Source organism: Cucurbitaria berberidis (assembly GCF_010015615.1).
Source record: "Cucurbitaria berberidis CBS 394.84 unplaced genomic scaffold K460scaffold_6, whole genome shotgun sequence".
NCBI lineage: Eukaryota > Fungi > Ascomycota > Dothideomycetes > Pleosporales > Cucurbitariaceae > Cucurbitaria > Cucurbitaria berberidis.
The window spans coordinates 188,751-211,019 of record NW_024468940.1 but is presented as its reverse complement, the minus strand read 5'-3'; the positions used below and the strand labels follow the sequence as shown (position 1 = coordinate 211,019).

The following is a 22,269-nucleotide window of genomic DNA, read 5'->3' as shown; positions in this document are numbered from 1 at the left end:
CAAAGTCAGCAAGCGATCGATTAAATACCGCCATGTCGTTTCTTCCGCCGCTCGGCGCCTTGCTTCTGCCTCTTACGGCTCTTCTCCAGCCTGCCCTCGCCGCCAACGCCTATACCACCACCAACAACGAGTTGCCCAAGGACAACAGTCCGAACTGCAGCTGCTATGTCGTCCAGTCGGGTGCCAACTCACAAACCCCCGAATACTTCCAATACTACCGCTTCTACGACTTCCGGAACATCCAAGGTGCCATGACCGAGGCACCACCGCTTATCAACAGCACACAGGTCGCTGGTATGGAGCCCACATGGCAGCCGAATGTATTCAACAGCGATGCATGGAATACCGACTGGGGCATCCAAAACTGGAGCAAGAAAGCGACAGATGACTTCCCCGTCCCCATGAACAACTCGCTCGCCAACGTCTACCTCGGGCAAGAAAAAGACGTCTCGTTCCTCTCGCTACGCACCTCGCGAGAAGAATCATACCAGACATCCGCCGAAATCGAGAACCACCAGAAGAACCTCATGCACGTTTCCATGCGCATGTACGGCCGCGTAAAAGGCGACAAGGGCGCGGTAGCAGGCTTCTTCACCTTCTTCGACGACTCCAACGAGTCGGACGTGGAGATTCTGACGCGCGATCCCAAGGACCAAATCCGCTACACCAACCAGCCCTCGGTCGACAAGTCCGGCAACGAAATCCAAGCCGCGTCCGTGGGGCCGACCAACCTGCCCCGCTGGGACGACTGGCAGACGCACCGCATCGACTGGCTGCCCAAGAACAGCTACTGGTTCCTCAACGACAAGCAGGTCGCGGCCAATTCCTACTCTGTTCCCCGCAGGTCGAGCTACCTCGTGCTCAACATGTGGAGCGATGGCGGCGAGTGGAGCGGCAATATGAGCGAGGGCCACTCGGCCGAGTTTCAGATTCAGTGGATTGAGATGACGTTTAACACGAGCGGGCCTTATACGGGGAGCCAGAAGGAGGATAAGAGGGATGCTGAGAAGTCGTTGTTTGGACGCAAGAGCTCGGAAAAGCCGTGTCAGACTGTGTGTAAGATTGATGGCGTCGCCAAGGTGGGTACACCGGAGGTGGTCTCCAATGTCACGAGTAGTGCTGCTGGTGCTGCTGGCAAGGGCGTATCGTGGACGTTGTTGGTTGGGGTTGTGGGACTTGTGTCCATGGGTGCTGCGGTTGGGTTGTAAGACTACGTACCTACTGTGAAAACCTGTCTTGTATCGTTATTTTAATTGACTGCATTAAGCGATTGGCGCATTCATGGCCGTGACTTTGTCTATTCCCCATACCGATTGATATACGTATCCCCATCTTGATCATCCTCCTGTGAGGTGTGTTTTGACGTGGGGTTACGAAGTGTTTATACTACTTTACTTCCCGTCATTCAGACAAGCCAGACTATTTCTTGAAACTACCGCCTAGAACACGATCCAAGGATCCAGTCGCGTACATGGCTGCAAAGAGGCTCAGTATCCCCGTTCCCAATCGTCCAGTATGCTATACGCTGTGCGGCGGCTACTAGGCCTGCTTGTAAACTCCACATACTCCGTTATGACATGTTCGCCGTCCACCGAATGGTTATAGTGCAGTGTTTTGCCGCGGAAAAGACCTCTGAACTGTTCAAGGCCTCTTAGGGAGCAAAAGGTCCAATCTTCGTTCTCGGATTGGACGAAATTCATGTGCTGTCAACGCGTCAAGTTCGGCGCGCGCTTGGAGGGCTGGCGGGGCAGTGCGTCAGTCCAGACAGGGTGCTTCCCCGCGCTCCAGCTCCATCAGTCTCCCTCCATCCTCAAGACACAGCGTAACACTGTACAGCCAACATGTCTGCCAATATAGATTCCGAAACCCTCAAGCAGTATTTGGCAGACAGCCCACCCACCGTCGTCCCCCTCGCCATCAAACCCCACTTCGACGCCCTATCCGACAAGGAGAAGCTCTACGCCCACCACATCTCGAGGTACCATGATCTCTATACCTTCGACCGTCTTCGCCTGCTAACCCAGCTTCAGAGCCTGCTTTGCGGGTACTCGCATCGTCCTGCGCCAGGTCTCACCCGAATCCGAACACATCTATGACTTCATAGTCGCGCTACATAGGCATGCCAACGCTGACTACGCGGCACTTGCCAAAGAAGCAGGTCTCGCGCAGGACGAGATTAATGCATACCTCGACTACGCGGCGCAGTTTCTAGGAAACAACGGCAACTACAAGTCCTTCGGAGACTCCAAGTTCGTCCCCCGTCTAGACCCTCGGCAGCTGAAGGCGCTGGCAACCGTGTCCAAGGAGACGCTAGGCCTATACGACAAGTTCAAAGATGCCATATACGCCGGCACGGATGTAGCCAAGCTGCACCTGGGCTACCCCGGCGCAGGCCATGTATCGACATACTACCCTGACAGCCCGGACATTACAAAGGAGGAGATTGCGCGTGTAAGCGACTTCCTCGAAAGCAAGGGTCTGCTACCAGAGAACACAAGAGTCAAGAAGACAGGTGATGGCTTCGACGTCCTCATCGCTTCAGCTTTAGACAGCCCATCATCCGAACAGCGGGACCTAAAGGAGAGTGAATGGACGCTAGACGACGGCAAGAAGGTAAAGCTCGTCTTTGGCGACTATTCGAAAGAGATGGACACAATTGCACACCATATTGAGCAAGCGAAAAAGCATGCTGCAAACGACCACGAGGTCGAAATGATGGAAGAGTACGCGAAAAGCTTCAGGACTGGCTCATTACAAGCTTTCAAGAAGAGCCAGATGGCCTGGGTTCAAGATAAGGGACCCGAAGTCGAGTCGGACATTGGCTTCATCGAGACATACCGCGATCCACACGGCATTCGAGGCGAGTGGGAAGGCTTCGTTGCCATGGTGAACAAGGAGCGGACGAAAGCTTTTGGGAAGCTGGTAGAAACCGCGCCAAAGTACATTCCTTTATTGCCCTGGGATAAGTCTTTCGAAAAGGACAAGTTTCTCAGCCCAGATTTCACCTCTCTGGAGGTTCTCACATTCGCTGGCAGTGGGTAAGTGCTTGAATTGTCTTCCTCGCCTATGCTCCTCTAATAACGCTAAACAGCATCCCGGCCGGTATTAACATCCCCAATTATGACGACATTCGACAAAACTTTGGCTTCAAGAACGTCTCCCTCGGTAACATCCTCTCCGCCAAAGCACCGAATGAGGCTATCCCCTTCATTAAGGAGAAGGACCTCGCAACCTACCAGAAGTACCGCGACCCTGCCTTCGAAGTCCAGGTCGGCCTACACGAGCTCCTCGGCCATGGCTGCGGCAAGCTTCTCCAAGAGACTGAACCCAACGTCTTCAATTTCGACAAAGAGAATCCTCCCATCTCCCCTTTGTCCGGCAAGCCTATCACCACCTGGTACAAGCCTGGTCAAACTTGGGGGTCAACTTTTGGCACCATCGCCGCCTCGTACGAGGAATGCCGTGCTGAATGTGTAGCCATGGCACTTTCCTGCGAGTTCCCTATCCTGAAACTCTTTGGCTTCGGTGATGGCACAGCCGATGTCAACAGCGAGGCGGGCGATGTGCTATTCACAGCATATCTCCAGATGGCACGCGCGGGTATTGCTGCGCTCGAATTCTGGGACCCCAAGAGCAGAAAGTGGGGTCAAGCGCATATGCAGGCCCGATTTTCCATCCTCCGCACCTTCCTCAACGCCGGCGTCGAGTTTTGCCAGCTCGAGTGGGAGAAGGATGATCTTTCCGACCTTACCATTCGTCTGGAACGCGATCGTATCCTCGATCTGGGCCGACCCGCCGTTGATGACTACCTTCAAAAACTGCACATTTACAAGGCTACCGCTGATGTCAAGGCTGCTAAGAGGATGTATGATGAAATCACAGATGTAGAGCCTTTCTACGAGAATTTCGTCCGGCCGGCGGTGCTCAAACAGAAGACGCCGAGGAAGGTCTTTGTGCAGGCGAACACGGTGGAGAAGGATGGCAAGGTAGAGTTGGTCGAGTATGAGGCTACTACCAAGGGCATGATCCAGAGCTGTGCGGAGAGAGACTATGTGTAAATGACGATGTGTAAATGGACGCGACTACATGAGTTGAACGTGGCCTTGGAAACGAGGTAGGACATGGGCCATGAATGGACCGGTTCAATTTCAAGCGTGCAGCGCAAGTTTGAATATACGACTTGAATGAATGAACGAACAAAAACATATACATACTTTCGTGTGCTATGCTTCTTGCGACCCGACTAAGTCCTGAATGTATATTCAATCTTATCAGGAATACTCAGAAGCTAGATTGATGAGTTAAGATTTCTCTCGTACGGCTTCACGCGCGAGTCTGGCCAATATCGCGTCGTCATGTGAGCACGCGCATCATAGTATGGCACATATCAAAAATCGCCAAGGGGCGAACCGCATGTGGACAACCATATCGCGTCAAACCAAATTCTAGTAGATCGATCTCTGTATCAAACACGCCTATTGAAAAGCTCCTGTAGCACTCTACTGCCGAATTCCAAAACCGTTCCCGTCTTCCAATATGTGCATGGTTTCCAAACACCCCTTAAGATTATGATAACAATATGGGTTCCGATTTGCCGTTCCCAATTCAGATTGACTGCTGGCCTCCCTGCAACGCCTCGCCGGCTTCGTTGATGGTAGGAATAGAAGTCGAGGGTACAACCAACGTCGCGCCATTGGTATGACCAGCAGCTATAGCTTGGCCCGGCGCTTGGAGACCTTGCCGGACTTTGAGGACGCTGTCCACGATAACGGCGTCGATTCCTTCATTCCTTTGCAACTGCGAGGTGATTTAGTGGGTGGTTCTCAAGATTATAGTGTTTTCGCGGCGCTTACCATAACATTAATAGGATCGTTGTTCAACGTCCCGTAACTAACACAGACCAGTCCACTCTCCTTGACCACCTTGACTAATCTTGGACACATCACAAGCGGCTCAGCAGCACTCACGACACCGAGCAAGTTCCATCGGCTCGCGAAACGGATCGCCTCTTGTAGACTCGAAGCGCGCACATCACCCACAGGCGACGTGCCCGCATCGGTGAGAAATAGGACTGCAATCGAGGGCTGTTTGAACGACAGCATGAGGCAAATGTCGGGATTGAACGACGAGAAGATGACGTTGCGCCCTCCCATCTTGTCGTACACTTTCTGCAATACTGTGTCGACAAAGGAGTTCAGCTCGACAGCGTACTGATCCATCTCTTCTTCTTCCGACTCATGAAGCATGGGGTATTTCATTTCGATGTTGAAACCCACTGATTCGGGTAGTTGATTGAACATCATTTCGAGCGTGGTGAAAGACGATTGAATCGAGGTACCTCGGGTGTTCCCCTTGAAGCCCTTTTTCTTGAAGTCCCGTGTGTACTTCATCCGCTCCGTGAGCTCGAATTGGCGGTCCATGTGGATGTTGCGCTGCTTTGAGTTATCCACGGAGTAAGATCGTAATCTTCGCGGGTTCGGGCGATCGTCCGTGCCGTTGGTGCCATTAAGGACTGGCAACGGCTCTGGAGAACTTGGGCGAGATTGTCGTGGCTTTTGGCCTTCACCGATGTGCAGGAATTGGTCCAAGGTGAGCGTATGCACTGGTGCGTCGATACCCGTTTCACTGACCAGGAAGTCGTGGTAGATGACGGGCACATGGTCTTTAGTCAACTGTACATCAAACTCGACGTACTCTGCTCCCAGATTGGCGGCGGAGATGAAAGACTGGATGGTGTTTTCGCCCAGTTGCAATGATGTACGCGAAGCGGTGTTTTTGCCAAGGCCGCGATGCCCAATAACCATGGTGGACGCCATCTTTTTCCAGTAGGTATGCTGCTCGGTAACAGACATGTTTGGATGATCGAAAGGGGTGATGATTAGGAAGTTGAAATTTACTGCGCCAATAACGTCCAAAGTGGAAGCTGCGACAATTGGCACCTTCATATCACCTTGTAGCGAGATGCGCTTAGAGCCGATGCTAGTCTTGATGGTGGATAACAGGGCCACGCCCCGCCCCACAACGCGATCGTGCGACCCTGCATACGTTGGGACGATGTCGAATAGAAGTTTGACTTTAGAAACATCGGTGGTCATGAAGGTTATGGGCTCGGTGGCGATGTTATCCTGCACTGGTAGGTCAATGAGAGTGGGTTCGCCATTAGCACCCGAAGCCGACACAACTACTGACAGCGCAGTGTCGAGCTGGGTCGCGTGAGCATCAGCAAGAGGGATATCGTCGAGTTTGACAGCTGGTATGTCTTTTCTGATGTCCATGGAACCAAGGCTGACTAAAACCATCGTTTCCTTTTGTAGGTAGCGATGGCCAAACGTCTTGACGGGTTCCGGCACTTTCTGCAAAACGTTGCCGTTCTCACGGTTCAAGTTCTTGGATCTGCGTTCATCAAGCGACGATTGCGGAGGGGATCCTGCTCGAGCGATTCTTGTGTCCGTGGGTGCTGCACGTGGCGAGCCTGTTGCGGGGGCCAGCTCATCAAGTCTGGTTGCAATATCCATGTGTCCCCGAAGTGCGGCATGCTCCTTAGCCGTCCAGCCAGAGTTGTCGCACCTCTGCAGATCGGCTCCAGCCGCGACCAGAATCTCGATGATCGGGAGGTGGTTATCGACACAGGCAATGAATAGTGGAGTCCACGCAAAAGTGTTCTCGGGAATGTCGACTTCTGTCTGGTTGGTGCGGGGACTTTCTAGCAGGACTTTCGCGCATTCATCGTAACCATACCGTGCAGCCATGTGGAGAGCTGTCTCACCTCCTTCATCCTGGTAGTTAACGTTCACACCAGCCTCGACCAGAAGCTTGACGATAGCCACGAAGTTTGACCGGGTCGCAAGCGCCAGGGCTGCTCCTGACTGAGAAATGGTCTTCCTCGACGTGAGCTTCTTCTTGCTCGATCCCTGCCAGTTTTCTGCCTCCAGAAGAGCTCTCGTTGTGAGTGCGTGGCCTCCAACTACGCTGAGATGAAGCGGGGCGTAGCCCTCGTTATCCTGCCAGTCTGACGAGTCGATGCCCTGGGAGACATCAAATTGGCCCCAGTCCTGCATATGCTTGATGACGACCTGACAGATAACGAGAAATCCGTATTGGGCAGCGTAGTGCAACGGTAACCGTTGGTATGAATCGCGAGACTGAAGCGCCATGCGCTGATTTGGCCGAAGCTTATCAAGCAGATATACGAGTAGACGCACTGAGTCATCGTTCGCACTCAAGAGCTTGGTCGACTCTTCCTCGGTAGTCGTACATGGTCGAGGTTGGCGATTTGGATCAGTCGCAGGTATTATGAAGCTACGGGCTTCCCCAGAACTTTGTAGTAGAGCACCGTCAGCTCCAAGCGTTCCACCGCTCTTTGACCGGCCAATATTGATGACTAAACGATGTATGCAATTACGCTTGTTGATGTCGTCCTCCTCGTCAAGAGATTCAATGTCCTCCAGCAGCCTATCTATGCACAATCTAGATCGGCATGATATGGCGCGTTGAAGGAAGTTGAGGAGTATCTGCTGGTACGAAGAGCTGGCTACGCCATTACTTGCAGAAGCCTCATCAAGGTGTTGGTTGAGGTCATTGACTTTGTCGCCACGTATTGCCAGATCCACTGCGTCCAGAAGGCCGGAAGGAAGGTGCAGCGAGCGACCCGGGACCCTGCCCAGAGAAGCCGAAGAATGAGTGGAACCGCTATCGTCGAAGGTTTTAACGTCGCCGAGGCCCGAAAGCCACTCGTTGACTGCCTTCATATCTTGATTCAGAGGTAGATTATGTGCGAACGGTTTAGGGTTGACTTTCGAGGTCAAATAGCGTTCCTGTAGGCACACGGTCTGTACCTTTTTGTCCAGCTTCTTTGTGATCTTGATGAACCCTCGGCGATTGACCTCGCCGTACCATTGCAGCTTCCGCATTTGACTGCGCAGCTCGAGCAGCGCGCCCATCAAGTCTTGTGCCTCATCCTTATCGATACCCTCTGGTACCTGTGTGACCCGTCCATAGCGGCCATGCAAAAGCCTGAGTCGTCGAGCGCATTCTGCGTACTTCTTATTGTAGAAGCTATCGACGTCTTCGAGATTACGATCGAGAGAGAAGAAGAACTCTGTTGGGTATTGTCAGAATGTCTGCCTATCGCATCCATCGTATCGATATAGCCCACAAGCCCCACAAACTTGTCCTTGCTAGGGCCGTGGATTGGAGGCTGATAGAGCTTACCTGCTAGATCTAAATCCGAGCCCTTCTTCGGAGCTTCAGCGGCAGTCTTGACAAGCTTTTTAAGGCCCTTGTAGTTGATGTACGACGATGCCCACTCCGGAACCTGATTCCTGGGTAGGTTGTGCCCAAATTTCATGACGTATGATCGTTGGTGGAGATGCTGTTATGCCGAATGTAGAAAGATAATGAGCTCTATGCACCTTGCACAGGCGTATGCGCCAAAAGCAAAGATATATAGCAATGGAAAGATGGAAGGGAGGGAGGGTCAATTCCAAGCGAGTGAATTGAGTCCGAGTGAATCCCATGCGACCAGTGTAATCAGCGCGTTGAGGTCGACTCTTTAGGGTGTGGTCCAGTCGCCCATTCTCATTGGATGAGACGGGGCTTGATAAATGCGCGCCTGCAACATGGTTAAATGGACTGTCATATAGAGGGGAAGATGCTGCTGTAGGCAAGGGGGAGCACACTGGAGCGGAATGGTCGCTTGTCAGTGCTATCGGCGTGGTGTTGGAGAGTCTGGAGTTATCGATGTTAAGACACGAAGACGGTGGTTGGTGCGTTGCGAAAAGGCCCAATGACGACAGAGAGCCTCTTTGTCCGCTCCACTGAAAAAAAGGAGCACAACAAGTGTAGAAATTTCCGTTTATATACCCGTTTTCTCCAGCATTGTCAAAGCTCGGCGAATCCTTGCACATCTTCTCGCAGCATCACGGCGTGGCAGCCATCTTCTCGGCTTCGCGACGTCTCTTTGAGTGATGGTGCATGAGCGGGCGGGAGCTGTCAATCAGGTGCAAGTGGCGATGCCTTGCAGCACCCACAGCGTCCTACCGACCTCCAGCAGCGTGATCATTCTCACACGACTTCTTGCCACAGTTTTGGCAACTAACAGATCGCAGGTGTAGTGGCAGGACCCTGTTGGACGGCGGATGGTAGATGCATCAGCCTGGGTCACACCGCTCCAGACCCTGAATATCACGCAGCACCGATGATGTGCATGGTCGAGTCAGCTTGACATTATTGGTTACTGGCCTGCAACCGCGATGTTCATTTCCTTTTCTGTACTACTCTGCAGTGTATGCTACATGCTCTGCCATGGAAAGTCTCCCGCCGTGAGCTCCCTACGAAGGCACACTTCGCTAAGCCTAGAATCCGCGGAGCACCCAGCACCAGCTCGCCATCTGCGTCTCCAGTCTAGAACAACTTCGGACTGCATCGTATCATGATTAGGCTGAGCGGCTTAGGTAAAGAAGAATGCGTTCCCCTCAGTGTCCTTTCGCTGGAGCTTCGAGAGATCCTTATCAGGAGCGTATTCTGCCCAGGCACTTGCGGGGAAAATGTGCTTGTTTCGTTCGTACCACCGTCTGTCCACGACCTTGGTCATTGCCGGGTCGTCACCAAATCCTTCGAGTTCGTTGTCCAGCATCGTCGATTCCTTGCTCTTGTTCTTTCGAGATTGATTCAGTGGATCGTAGGTAGCGGGGTAATCTTCCGCCTCCGCGTCTGCTGGGACTGGGGTTGCTTTGGTGGGTTGCGCGGAATAATCAAATAGAGGGCCATGGAACCCCGTCACCCTGTTGAAGACGAAGTGATAGATTTCATAATGCTGCAATAGACGTCAGTCAATGTCGAAGATGAGTTCTTATGTTTCGTCTTACATGCGGCAAGATGACTTCCCCTCTGACAAGCATGAGGTCATCGACACTGACCCGAGCCCAATCGCTTCGACTCCTCTCGCCACCAACACTCAACTTAGCCCCTACTTTCCTGGCTTTGTCAAGGAACAACCAGATCTGTTCGCCCTTCTTCATTCTGCAACGCCCGCCGGGGACATTGGTGCCGTCGTAGAATACAAACGGTATCACCACCTCGGTCGCCTTGACAGCCTCGCGCATGACCACAAAATCCTGCCGTGCAAGCTCTGCCTGTTGTGCTTCACGCTGCAATGCAGTCTTGGTCATGACCCGGGGCTTGAGTCCGATACTCGAGCTCGCGCCGAGTTTCTTTTTGACGATTTTGCCATCTGCGTCTGAAATGATGGAGAACGAATCGGTTGGAGTGCTTTCGCGAGGAGTAGGGGCTTTCGAAACATCCGAGTTGGTCTCCTCGTCGTCTTCTACGCCAAAGGACAACTTCCCTTTGCTGGCTACCTTGCGCTTCTTCTTGAAGACGGGTTTTGGCGTCGATGCTCTGTACTTGGTCAATTAGCTTGCGACGTGAATGCGATTGTGCCGAGATTCATACCCATCTAATGGCGTAGTGTTGCCTGAACTGACGGTAGAATCACCTCGCTCCTTGCGATCAAGAGCTTCGGCGCGTCGCTTGCGATAGTCATTGAGGTTCACCAGGCCAACGGTATGCGCCTTGAGCAGATCTTCCGCCGTTGCCGCCTGCGCTGTGAAGCGCGAATTCGTCGGTGTTTCACTAGACCGGTCGCTTGAGTTGGGCGCGAATTTGTCCATGGTCCATACAACAATTGTGGGTGAAGAGATGAGGCGGAGAGTTGGAGTGACGGCCCGCCGGAAACGGCAAGATCCATCACGGGACTGCGTGCTTAGCGCGAAATGCCCGGACGCGACATGGATAGAACGAGAGCACCCCACACCAAGCAACTTCGCCTCAAAACTCTTCCGGACAACCAGTACTCTGACTATGAAGTACGAAGATGCGGGTGATCCAGGACTCTGACGATGACCTCGACGATGATCTTGAGGCTGACATGCCGGCGGCGAAACAACCAGGCGCGCCAGAACAGCAGACCTCCCAATCCGGCACGGGCTCCACTGGTAGGTTTAGTCACCGATCCTTCATGCATTCGACGAGCTAAACATGTGACCTCAGAATCGTTGAAGAGAGCAATTGAGCAAGCGCACCGTGCCCATCTCCAGTCTCAACCGAGTCAAAATGAGCCGCAATCGTCAGTGTCGCTACCCGAGCATCCAAGCAAGAGACGGAAGACGGCGGCTAATGCCAATCCGCGCAAATCGCCAGACTTTATTTCACCAAAGGGCAACGGATCCATTACCTACAGCAAGAGATCCAAGTCCGTCTTCAGTGCGTCCACAGAACCGGTACATGATCATTTGCCCAAGGATGCAACAGCCGAGATGTCACCTTTTAACCCAGCAATTTGGAGTTTGGAAGGCACCATGCGCGACAACTATGTCACTCACGATCCTATGATGTTATTCCCAGAGCCATCTAGTACCGTCCCGAATGCCACTCTCACCCAACAACGCGTGCTGGAGGGTGTTACGGCTCCAGCGATGCTAGGAGACTCTGGAGCTGAAACATCGCCATACCAGCTCCCACCTGAGCCCTCAGTACCATGGTCAGACATGATGAAATTCTCACCTACGAACACTAGTGAAGAGTTCGATTTGATAAATCAAGAGCCTACTCCTTCGAATATCACAACAGCTGCTCGACTTGAAACCCCACGGCAGACACACCAATCTTCCGTATCACAACGTAGCAGGCGGGGCTCATCGGTTCGTCTGCGAGGCAGTCAACTGAGAAACACAATACAACGTGACGAGATCAACCCGGAGGAAGTCATGGCGCCGCATTGGGAAGCAACCTCTGTCCAACGCTCAGAGATCTGGACAGCATCCTCGGAATCGCATCGAAATATACAACAAGAGGCCAGAAACTCATCTCGTCCACGAAAGAGCGAGGTCATATTGATGTCTAACTCTGACGATGATCTCGCTGCCGTTGGCCTTCCCGAAGAACAGTACAAGCCACGTCCTAGTCGCTCCAGGTCTCTTAGGGCTGGTATCGAACAGCCGATTGAAGACTCGGTTAGGCCTGAGCTGGCTAAGAGGGTCTCCAAAAGGCGCAAGACGACAGCCGTAACAAGTGATGCAAGCGTAATCACAACACCTCAAAAGATCCAGCAGATCTGTGATATGGGCTTCACACCTTCCACGACAGAGAGGGCTCTGGAGCAGAACAGCGGTGACGTCACACAAACTGTGGACTGGCTAGTCAACAACGGCATTAGTGATGACGAACTCGCACCACATAATACACCCAAAAAGAAACTAGTATCGAAAGTAAACCACAAAACTCCGTCAGTGGACCAGGACACTATTCATGTGATTATGCGTGGCTTGAACGAGTACCGCAGACCGGATCCTGATGGTCGGCAGGAGACTGTTAAATCGACACTGCCAACAAGCGATATAATCCCGGAACAACCTGCAAACGATGATATCAACGCCTCAAAAACAGATGAGCCCTCCAAGGCGCTTCAGACCAAGAGCCCGAAGGTGCAGGTGGTCATACCCAAACAAGGGCGCAAGCCTGATGATGCACAAACTCATGGCTTAGGACAGACTCCAAGTAAGAAGCCGAAGCGCAGAAAGACCACCTTGGACCAACCAGAAGCGGAACCTCTCGTAGAGGAGCGGGCCGTGCCCCAGGCCACATCTGAGAAGAAGAGAGGTCGAGGTCGGCCCAAAAAAGTAGCGAATACTGCTCTGTCGGCCGACACTATCATAGAATTGCCAGGAAAGAGTATAGGGAGGGAAGAGCATGCTGAAGTGCCTCCGTCAGTCGAATCAAACCCCGTTCCTCCTCCGACAATATCTGCAGAGATTCAGCTCGTTGTCGAACCAAACGGCGCTCAAGGGAGTGAGCCTGAAAACCAAAAGAAAGCACCCATTGCTAAATCACCACCGAAAACTACTCCCGCTACTGCAGCCTCGCAAACCCCAGAAAGATCAACAGAACTTGTGAGCCATTCACCAAACAACAAGGGCAAGGTACCACACCGGGTAGGGCTGAGCAAAAGAGCGAGGATCACACCTCTACTGCGAATATTAAAGAAATAGTGGGACGGAACGTTCATGGACCTAGCAAGAGCGATACAACAGTTATGACGTACCTATCAGTTCCTTTTAGCGATGTAACCACACACTTAATGATACCCACTTTCTATTAGCTATCACAGTTTTCACGTCATCCAGGTTGTTGAGTGGTGCGCCCAGTCTCTAGCGACCATATTTCAATAGCACGAAGAACATGCAGCTATCCAACTCCATGTCACTATCTTAAAGACACGATCCGCCGTGGTTCCGGTGCTTGGTTTGTGCTCTAGTCACAATTCATCGATGACTTTGTTCAAGGTGCTTTGCAATCTTCACGGAGCAACAGTACGAACTGCAACCTCAACGTTTTTATTTTGGAACATGCGCCGCCCCCGACTTAGTATTGGATGACATGGGCTGAACATCGGAGGGTAAGCCACGCTTCCGCCTGAACTTGGCACTCGGTGCCAAGCGCCACATGTGGAAATGAAGGCCATTAGGGGTTTTTAGCAACAAATCATCGTCGGTGGAAGATACTTGAACCGATGCCGATGTTTGATGCTGCACCTATTATCGAATGTCCTTTTTACGGAACGAGCAATGTTCATCCGGCCAGGAATCCCGCATTACAGCCCTCGTGTTCTGCACGCGCTGTGTGATGTGACGTTGCGAGTCATGATTGGCAAATGCGAATTATTGGGTTGCGAATCTGGGGGTGCGAAGCGATGTGCCGCAAAAACGTCTGACAGGACGTCAACATCAAGTAAGAGACACGGATTTCGGGACTAGTATACTAATCATAGCATGTATGTGCAAATCGGAAACAAACGGCACTGTATCGCGAACGGCCCTGGCCGAAGAGCCCAGAACAACAGTGCGCTTCTCCTTTCGACGTTGGGGCCGACTATCTGCCGCTCTCCAGCCCGCTCTATCCCTGTTGTCCTCCCCCTTCCTCAGCCCTAGCTAGATACACCCCTGATTTGTGGCTGCTTTGTTTCGACTTGGCCGCGGCGATCGTCCTGTCTTTGTCCCGAGTTCCTCTACGCGAGGATGCCTTGTCAGGACCCCAAGTCTCGGCTCATATTTTTAGTCCGCGCGAGCATTAACCCAGAGCGGGATCAGCCCTGTTCGCCTTCCTGGCCAGTCATGGAATAACATCCCCATGCATTGTTGGAGCTTCAGGTCTTTGTTGTTTGTTGGGGTCATCTAGTCACAGATATCAGACAAAGAAAAGGCAAGAGGGTCTATATTGTGTCTGAACGACTGACTGTAGACTCCAGATCCCACTAAGCCATGTACTGCTTCTAGTATCTCCTCGTATTCCAGGAAGTTTCTCGAGACTAGCGCTCTCGGCTCTGAGTATATTGTGATGACTGCTCTGAGTTAGCGGGGACCATTCCTCCCCCCAGGTGCGCCACGTCTCACCCTAAGCTGGCATTGTCGGTATAAGTATTAGCGCCTACCTTCCTCTCTCTAGATCTTCCTTTGTCTTGCTCGTCTTCGTACGTTCGCTGCGATCGTCATTCGTTTATTCGTATTACACCTTAATTCTAATCGACATTGTCGACACATTCGCTACCTATCAACCTTATCGTCGTTTCTAAAACCAAAGAATTTAATACTCCTACATTACAGTTTCCACTAGATATGCGTTTCTCGGACTTCATCGCCGCCTCGTTGGTGGCACCGCTCGTCGCTGCTCATGGAGGTCTTGAAGGAGCCCCGAAAGTCTTCGGCCTACCGAAGCATATGAGGGCTAGGAACCCTTTCGCTACTCACGAGGCTCCTCGTGATGCACAGCCTTACAGGGGTCTCCATGCTCGTGACAGCACCGACGGTCGTTGTGGTCCCGAGGGTGGAAATCAAGTTTGCGCTGCGAACGAATGCTGCTCCGGTGCCGTATGTATAAGACTCAGATCTTATGCAACGCCATATACTGATTGATTCAAGGGATATTGTGGTACCTCAAAGTTGCACTGCCAGGCCCCTGACTGTTTGCTTGACTTTGGCCCGGCTTGTGATGCGAACAAGACACCTGCTGGAACGTCCACTCGCAACGACCTTCGCCCCCAGCTTGGGAGCATTCCATATGGTGGCGGTGGTATCTATGTCTGCGAAAAGCCCGGCACCGTTGCCCTTACTTACGATGATGGACCATACCTCTACACCGATGGCCTGCTCGACCTCCTCAAGACCAAGAATGCCAAGGCAACGTTCTTCATTACCGGCAACAACATTGGAAAGGGTGCGATCGATGAGAACTGGTCGGGCGTCATCCAGAAAATGTACAACGAAGGTCATCAAGTCGCCTCTCACACATGGTCTCACCAGGATCTAAGCAAGATTACCCAGGAGCAAGTGTACGACCAGATGATCAAGAACGAGATGGCCATCCGTAACATCATCGGCAAATACCCTACCTACATGCGCCCACCCTACTCTTCTTGCACTGGACTTTGCCCGGGCATTCTCGAGCAACTTGGTTATGTCGTCTCGTACTTCGACTTGGATACCGATGGTGCGATTCTCAAAGCCACTCATTCAACTACACATTCGCTAATAATAGACAGACTACAACCAGCTCACTACGGAAACGATCCAAGTCGCAAAGGATAACTTCAAAAAGGGCATCGATAGCCGCAACGTGGAACCCTATGACGGTGACAGGCTTGCCATTGCTCACGATATCCACGAGCTGAGCGCTACGAACCTCACTTCCTACATGCTCGACTACCTCTACTCCCAGGGTCTTACCGCTGTCACCATGGGCGAGTGCTTGAACGACCCCAAGGCCAACTGGTACCGTGACTCCACGCCTGCTCCTCCTAGCACTAGCTCCACCCAAACTTCCACTGGCCCCACTGCCACCCCTACTGGTCCTACCTCGACTGACGGTGCCTGTGGCGTTTCCGGAAATGGCCAATCTTGCATTGGCTTCGTTAACGGGGGATTGCTGAGTGAGTGCTGCTCCCAGTACGGGTTCTGCGGAAACACTGAGGGTCATTGCCAAACTGGATGCCAGGCGGGCTTCGGAAAGTGTGGAACCCAGCCCAGCGCTTCTCCTACTCCCTCAGCCTCTGTCTCTGCTACCTCCACTGGTCCTGTTCCTACTCCTACTGGCCCTACGTCAACTGACGGCAGCTGCGGTGCTACCGGCAATAGCCAATCTTGCATTGGTTTCGTTAACGAGGGATTCCCCAGCGAGTGCTGCTCTCAGTACGGCTTTTGCGGAAATACCCCAGGCCATTGTGAGACTGGATGCCAGGCCGGCTTTGGAAATTGTGGTCCTTCTGGTATTCATTCCAGCGTCATCGTGGATAGCGTTTCGACTTCGGCCACAACCAGCTCCAGCAGTGTTACTGTTTCCTCCTCAGTCGGCACCAGCTCTTCGAGCGCCTCGTCTTCAGCCTCAGCCAGCTCCAGCAGTGTTACCGTTTCCTCCTCAGTCGGTACCAGCTCTTCGATCGCCTCGTCTTCAGTCATCTCGAGCTCCACCATCGTTTCTAGCTCTTCAGTAGTTGTCAGCTCCAGTGCCAGCTCCGTCTCCACTGCTCCGTCTGCCACCCCCAGCACTTCCGGCGAACCGTCCCGTGATGGAACTTGCGGTGGTGAGAAGGGCTACACTTGTGTTGGCTTTCAGACCATCGAAGGTGTGCTTTCTGAGTGCTGTTCTGCGTACGGATGGTGCGGCTCGTCCGCCGGCCACTGCGGTCCTGACTGCAACCCTGTCTACGGCAAGTGCCCTTCTGTCTCTTCATCGGCCTCTGTCTCGTCGTCGGCTTCCGTCTCTTCGTCGGCCTCCGTATCCCCATCGGCCTCCGTATCCTCGTCAGCTTCCATCTCCTCATCAGCCTCCGGCTCCTCATCGGCTTCGGCCTCTTCTTCGGCTTCGGTCTCGTCCGCTTCGGTCTCCTCGGTCTCCAGCAAGCAGGACTCCACCTCTTCTGTTGCTCCTTCGTCAAGTGTCTCCTCTTCCGCGGTCGTTTCATCTACTTCCGCTTCTACCAGCCACGCTTCGTCCACTGGGGATTACTCTGCCTCGACCACTGTATCTGTTACCAAGGACGGCTATCCGACTGGCCCCGATGTCGCTTACCCAACAGTCAGCTCTACCGTTGACCCATCGGGCACTTCTACTGTTTCTCCCTCTGGCTTCAGCTCTGGCTCCTCCACCGTTTCCCCCAGCGGTAGCTCAGCTAGCGACCCCGCGAGCTCTTCCTACAGCGCTGTAACGCCCAGCTCCACTTCAGGCACAACCGTCAGCTCCTTCTCAGTCTACTCTGCAAGCTCAACCCCCTCTGCTGAGAAGCCTAGCTCCACTCTGGATACGACCTCTAGCTCTATTGCAGTCTCCTCCGCGAGCCTGTCTTCCTCAGCCGCCACGCCCAGCGCCACTTCATCCTCGAGCTCCAATACCATTCCAGTCTACGCCACGAGCTCTTTCTCCACCGTTGTAAAGCCCAGCTCCACCCCTTGTGAGACCTCGACTGCTGCACCTACACCTCTTCCCAGGGTCAGCACGGACGGCAAGTGCGGAGCTGCCAACGGCGGCCAAACCTGTGCCGGGTACAAGAACCCCTTTGGCGAGTCGATCGAGTGCTGCTGCAAGCAGAGCGGTCGATGCTCCACTGATCCCTGGTCGTGCAGCACTGGATGTGACAAGGGCTTCGGTAACTGCTCTAGGTCTGGAACATATTAAAAAGGGTGGTAACGTGGGAAGTTGCTAAGTGTTGATGGTTATGTCTCTTTTTTTCATTACTATTCAGGAACATTTGGGTAATTTGCGGAGGGATTGTTGATTTTGTTGTATTCGCTGAATTACAAGGGGGTTGATGAACATGTGGTTAATGTTAAATCGACGAAGTACTCCACATGAGAAAAAAAAAAGTCTAGTTTACATGACATGAAGATGAATTACAGACTATTGCGCAATCAATCAACTGAGGCTTCAAGGCAATGCGTGATTTGTGATTTGTGATTATGTCGCTGTTCAATCTGCCTATCTGATCCATCTAAAACCTCGCAGGATTTCCTTGAACTTCAACGACTTGGGTTCTACTTGCAATTCGCCTTCGCTGGTTGTTGATCGCATAGTAATGATATGGATAGCCTAACGCGCGGAACAATGAACAACCTCCCAAGGTCGACGCGCAGCTACTATTAGGCCAGCAAGCCACGGATTCTCTGTTAACATTGACATCACTATGCGCTTAGCCTTATAGGCCATAAACGATAGATAGCCTCGCCTACCCCCATGTATACACTCCTCTCAACCCTACACCACAGGACATATGATTAGTCAGCATCATCTCCACGACATTCAAGCCTCATTGTCTCCGCAGACCGGGTGAGTAGGGATTTCACGTGAACAGTGAATTGAAAGACCTCATCGTGAAGCGAGTAACGGCAGGAATGAGGGAAAGGTGAAAATGCAAACAGTTGAAATGCCTCTTGAATATCATTGCTACTATCAGTATGCGCCGCAGGTCCATTGTTCAAGGTGCTGTAGCAACACCCAATTTAGAGCCTGGCAAAGAATGCGAGTAAAACATTGACCAAAAACAGTTTTAATCCGCGTCGATGAAGGACTAAAAGAGCATTGTCCCGTTGCGGCTTAATCCTGTCCTTGCTTCATAATGCTTTATGCAAACACATCCGTCGCAAACCTATCTTCGTTAGCTCATCGCATCTTTCAATATGCGTATCGTTTCCAACATACCTCTCATTCCGCAACCCTTCAAACCATTCCCTGGCCTTCGCATCATCCACCTCCCTACCCTGCACTTCCCTCGCCCGCTCCTTGGCAATTTTAATCAAAACCTCCTGCACATTTTCGCCCACGCCTCGACTGCCGCAAACAAATAACTTGGCGCCAGCTTCGAACTGCTCCACGATGTCGGCGCGGTCGTGGTAAAGGCGGTCTTGAACGTGCTTGCAGCCTTCGGACTGTTCTGCTGCGCGGGAAAAGGCGTAGCGAAGAGATACGGCGCCGAGTTGTTCCCAGCGTTTGAGCAGGTCGGGATAGAGTAGGTCGCTGTCTGGCCCGTGGCAGCCGTAGAAGAGGATGGCCGGTGCGAGGGTACGACCAGCTGCGAGCTGGGCGGCGCGCTCTTGAATGAAGCCGCGGAAGGGGGCGAGACCTGCATCGTCAAGTTAATACGACGAATCTCTTCCTGTTATTTTGCATGTGATGGATAAAACTAGACTTACCAGTTCCTGCAGCAATCATAATCACCGGCACTTTCTTCGCGTCCTTTGGCAAATGGAACGCTTGATGCGACGCACGCACACTGACATGCAACTTATCCCCTTGTGTGAGATTGGATAGATAATTAGTCGCAACGCCGACATATCGGCCTTGCCCGCTCAAGGCAGGTTGGTCGACGACTGCGTATGTGAGGGTGACATTGTTTGAATTCCAGAGCGGCGACGAGGAAATACTGTACTGTCGGACGCGCATGGGCGGCTGCATCTTAAGGAAGACGCCGAGTGGCAGCTGAACGGAAGGAAAGCGCTCGAGGAGGTCGAGGATAGAGACACGTTTCGTGGTAATTTCTTCGGTGAAGGCTTCGTCGCCAAGGCGTGCGAGTTCCTTCTTAGTGCCGTCGTCGCTCGTTGCCTCCAGAAGAGCGAGAAGATTGCGCTTGCTCGCCGGTTGGGCAAGCTCGACATAAGCACCAAGAACATCCATGGCGCTGATGGGTGTATCTGTGGGAAGTGTCGTGGGTCCGGCGGAGGATATGGTGAGCGAGCTATCCCATGACAGACCAAAGTATCTCATTGCGCGATGAATGTTCTCTTTCGGGTTAAGGGGAAGAATGGCGAGGTAGTCGCCAGCAGAGTATGTCATGTCTGATGGAAGACTGATCTCGATGTGCCTCTTTTCCGCCACGCCGGAACCCGAGAGAACTTCGACTTCCTCAACCCGAGCCTCTTGAACATCTTGACGCAGCGTTGATGATCGCGGTGATGAAACTTCAACGTCGAGAGTCGTCTCAAGGGAATCACCATCGGCCTCAGCCGACCCGTACTTCTCCCGCATGGCGGGCCAGAAGACCTTGTCTTCCCACGTCTCGAAATCAGTGAAGATGTCACCCTGCGCTGCATCAGTAGAGCCCATCTCCACTAACCTCGTAGCGCCGCGGCTCTCCAATGTGCTGTTGAGGTACTTTGGTACTTTGTGGAAAGTCTTGGCCCAGTCACGGTGGCCGCAGCCGAATACCGAGTAAGACACATTGTCCAGCTCTGTCTCCTTGAGAGCACCAACCTACAAGGCGAAGTCAGTCAGAGTATCTTATGAAGTTTGTATGTTAGGATCTTTACCCAGTTGACAAAATGCGCCGCGTTATCAGCAGGCTGCCCTTCGTAAGAAGCTGTGATGATGACAATCGGCTTATCTGTTGGCAGATTCTCTCGTGCAGAGTCTAAGGTATCCACGACATCAGCCCTGAAGCCATGGTTCGCAGCATCACTGGCGAGTCGGTTTGCGAGGGCTTCGCAAGTGCCAGTATTTGAACCGTAGTAGATGGCCATAGGTTTGCCTGTTACTGTCCTCGCTTTCCTACCTCCCAGAGTGCCCTTAGCCGGAGGCGGGTCGGTGATCGTGGCGGAAGACAGCGCTCGCTCAAGGCTTGTAGCGGAGACGTGGTTCCGTAGGTGTGCGCGCATATAGAAGCCCTTCGGCTTGATGGTGAGCGTTTGCTTGATTTGCAGCTGATACGACGAGTCCTCCATGGTAAAGTTGAAGTTTTGCAAGAGCATAGCCAGTACGAGCAGCGCCTCTTGCCACGCGAACGGTCTACCAATACAGGCTCGCATGCCGTTACCAAAAGGCTTCCAGCAGTTCGGGAACTCTTTGTTCCGGCGCTCAAACTCGTCATCGAGCATACGCTCCGGTCGGAACTCTTCTGCATCTTCGCCGTATGCGATTGGATCACGATGAACCATTGGGAAGACTGCGATGATAGGGGTACCAGCTTTAACAGCAAACTTTCCGCCCATGACGGTGTCTTCGTTCGCGGTGAAGCCTATTGATGGCGCAGTTGGCGAAAGACGGAGGCTCTCACGAAGCACTGCGTTCAAATACGGAAGTTTCGAGAGATGGTCGACAGTGATAGGACTCTTCCCAATCACGTCATCCACCTCCTGCTGTGCAGTGTTGTACGCAGACGCGTTCTTGAGAAGGTAATAAAAGGTGAATGATAAAAGACCTGAAGTCGTTTCGTGGCCAGCGATGAGAAATGTGATCATATTGTCAATCACACTTTCGTCCTGTTGAAGTCAACATGAGAGTTGTAGAATCGCGGGCAAATGGGACTTACAGTCATCTTCTCACCCGTCTTTGGATCAACTCCATTCAACATGCCATTCAGCAGATCTTTCTTCTCGGTGGGGTTTTCTCTTCTTGTCTTGATGACATCCTGACTCGTTTTCCGCAATAACTCGATGTCATCCCAGTACTTTTGTGATTCGGCACGGTAGAACATCTGTGTGATTGCGTCCCTCCTCGCTCGATCACCACTGACCTTCAGGAAATCGGCCATTGCGTCTACGAATGGATGCATGCGCTGGGTGTAATACGAATTGAAGCGGTAATCCATGGCACACAGTGCAATTGTATCCAGCGTCAAGCGCGTGAAGTCATCTACGACCTGTATAGTGTGATTAGGTCCATGTCTTGCCCACTTCATGACAAGCTGGGAGGCGATATCGTGCATCTCGCTGAACATGTTACGAATGGCCAATGGGCCAAGTTGGGGGAGAAGAACACGATGCGCAATGCCCCAGTTCTTTTCTTGCGGCCCTGTCGCCGTGAAAAGTCCATCATGGACTCCGTTCCGAACTTGGCCGAGCGAGGCTGCTATGATCTTGGAGAAGCGTTCTTCATCACACACTTCGTCCATCAGGGCTTGTGACCCGATCACGATCCGCTCCGCGCTGCCGATATAGAACTTCCATAGTGGTCCTGGATTGGTCAGCCGTCTGCTTTCTGAAGAGATTCGCGATCCATCTTTGTTCCCCGTGATGTGGAAGGAGACACCTACCATATTTTGATGTCAAGTTGCAGAGAGATAGAATTGTGTTCTGCGCATCAATGTCTGCAATGTTGCCTACAATGGGTAGGCCAGGAGGGCCGGGTATCGTTTCGAGTTCCATGTCGCTTGTAATAAACCAAGAAAAACCAGTGAAAAAATTGCACAAGAACGAATCAGCAAAGTGGTTGAAGGTATCGATTGACTAGGTAAAT

General features: G+C 52.5%; 7 protein-coding genes across 7 annotated transcripts; 4 read left to right on the top strand and 3 right to left on the bottom strand.

Annotated features, from left to right (window-relative positions):
• Positions 1 to 32: 32 nt before the first annotated feature.
• K460DRAFT_267792 (glycoside hydrolase family 16 protein) lies at positions 33 to 1,187 on the top strand (the record flags this gene model as incomplete). Its single annotated transcript, XM_040927530.1, has 1 exon — positions 33 to 1,187. A coding segment is annotated over one exon (1,155 nt), but the record flags the coding sequence as incomplete, so codon positions are not given.
• Positions 1,188 to 1,841: 654 nt separating this feature from the next.
• K460DRAFT_398621 (dipeptidyl-peptidase III) lies at positions 1,842 to 4,160 on the top strand (the record flags this gene model as incomplete). Its single annotated transcript, XM_040936208.1, has 3 exons — positions 1,842 to 1,978; positions 2,031 to 3,038; positions 3,092 to 4,160. The coding sequence occupies 3 exons, from the start codon at positions 1,842 to 1,844 to the stop codon at positions 4,056 to 4,058; spliced, it is 2,112 nt and encodes a 703-aa protein (XP_040783239.1). The 3' UTR covers positions 4,059 to 4,160.
• Positions 4,161 to 4,326: 166 nt separating this feature from the next.
• Positions 4,327 to 8,715, bottom strand: K460DRAFT_420558 (GDPD-domain-containing protein). Its single transcript, XM_040938087.1, has 3 exons — positions 8,212 to 8,715; positions 4,854 to 8,098; positions 4,327 to 4,797 (listed from the first exon to the last, which is right to left on the bottom strand). Exons 1-3 carry the CDS (start codon positions 8,345 to 8,347, stop codon positions 4,606 to 4,608), a joined length of 3,573 nt encoding a protein of 1,190 aa, XP_040783238.1. The 5' UTR covers positions 8,348 to 8,715; the 3' UTR covers positions 4,327 to 4,605.
• Positions 8,716 to 9,221: 506 nt separating this feature from the next.
• Positions 9,222 to 10,721, bottom strand: K460DRAFT_420557 (uncharacterized protein). The gene is made up of 3 exons (XM_040938086.1): positions 10,453 to 10,721; positions 9,867 to 10,398; positions 9,222 to 9,814 (listed from the first exon to the last, which is right to left on the bottom strand). Exons 1-3 carry the CDS (start codon positions 10,668 to 10,670, stop codon positions 9,449 to 9,451), a joined length of 1,116 nt encoding a protein of 371 aa, XP_040783237.1. The 5' UTR covers positions 10,671 to 10,721; the 3' UTR covers positions 9,222 to 9,448.
• A 105-nt stretch (positions 10,722 to 10,826) lies between these two features.
• On the top strand, positions 10,827 to 13,294 carry K460DRAFT_321001 (uncharacterized protein). The gene is made up of 2 exons (XM_040930462.1): positions 10,827 to 10,994; positions 11,050 to 13,294. Exons 1-2 carry the CDS (start codon positions 10,874 to 10,876, stop codon positions 13,044 to 13,046), a joined length of 2,118 nt encoding a protein of 705 aa, XP_040783236.1. The 5' UTR covers positions 10,827 to 10,873; the 3' UTR covers positions 13,047 to 13,294.
• A 1,020-nt stretch (positions 13,295 to 14,314) lies between these two features.
• Positions 14,315 to 17,962, top strand: K460DRAFT_370641 (carbohydrate esterase family 4 protein). Its single transcript, XM_040934204.1, has 3 exons — positions 14,315 to 14,921; positions 14,973 to 15,540; positions 15,593 to 17,962. The coding sequence occupies exons 1-3, from the start codon at positions 14,670 to 14,672 to the stop codon at positions 17,719 to 17,721; spliced, it is 2,949 nt and encodes a 982-aa protein (XP_040783235.1). The 5' UTR covers positions 14,315 to 14,669; the 3' UTR covers positions 17,722 to 17,962.
• Positions 17,963 to 18,663: 701 nt separating this feature from the next.
• Positions 18,664 to 22,178, bottom strand: K460DRAFT_410086 (NADPH-cytochrome P450 reductase-like protein; the record flags this gene model as incomplete). The annotated part of the gene is made up of 6 exons (XM_040937330.1): positions 18,664 to 18,688; positions 18,742 to 19,162; positions 19,233 to 20,289; positions 20,346 to 21,293; positions 21,344 to 21,987; positions 22,067 to 22,178. The coding sequence occupies 6 exons, from the start codon at positions 22,176 to 22,178 to the stop codon at positions 18,664 to 18,666; spliced, it is 3,207 nt and encodes a 1,068-aa protein (XP_040783234.1).
• Between the last annotated feature and the right edge of the window lie 91 nt (positions 22,179 to 22,269).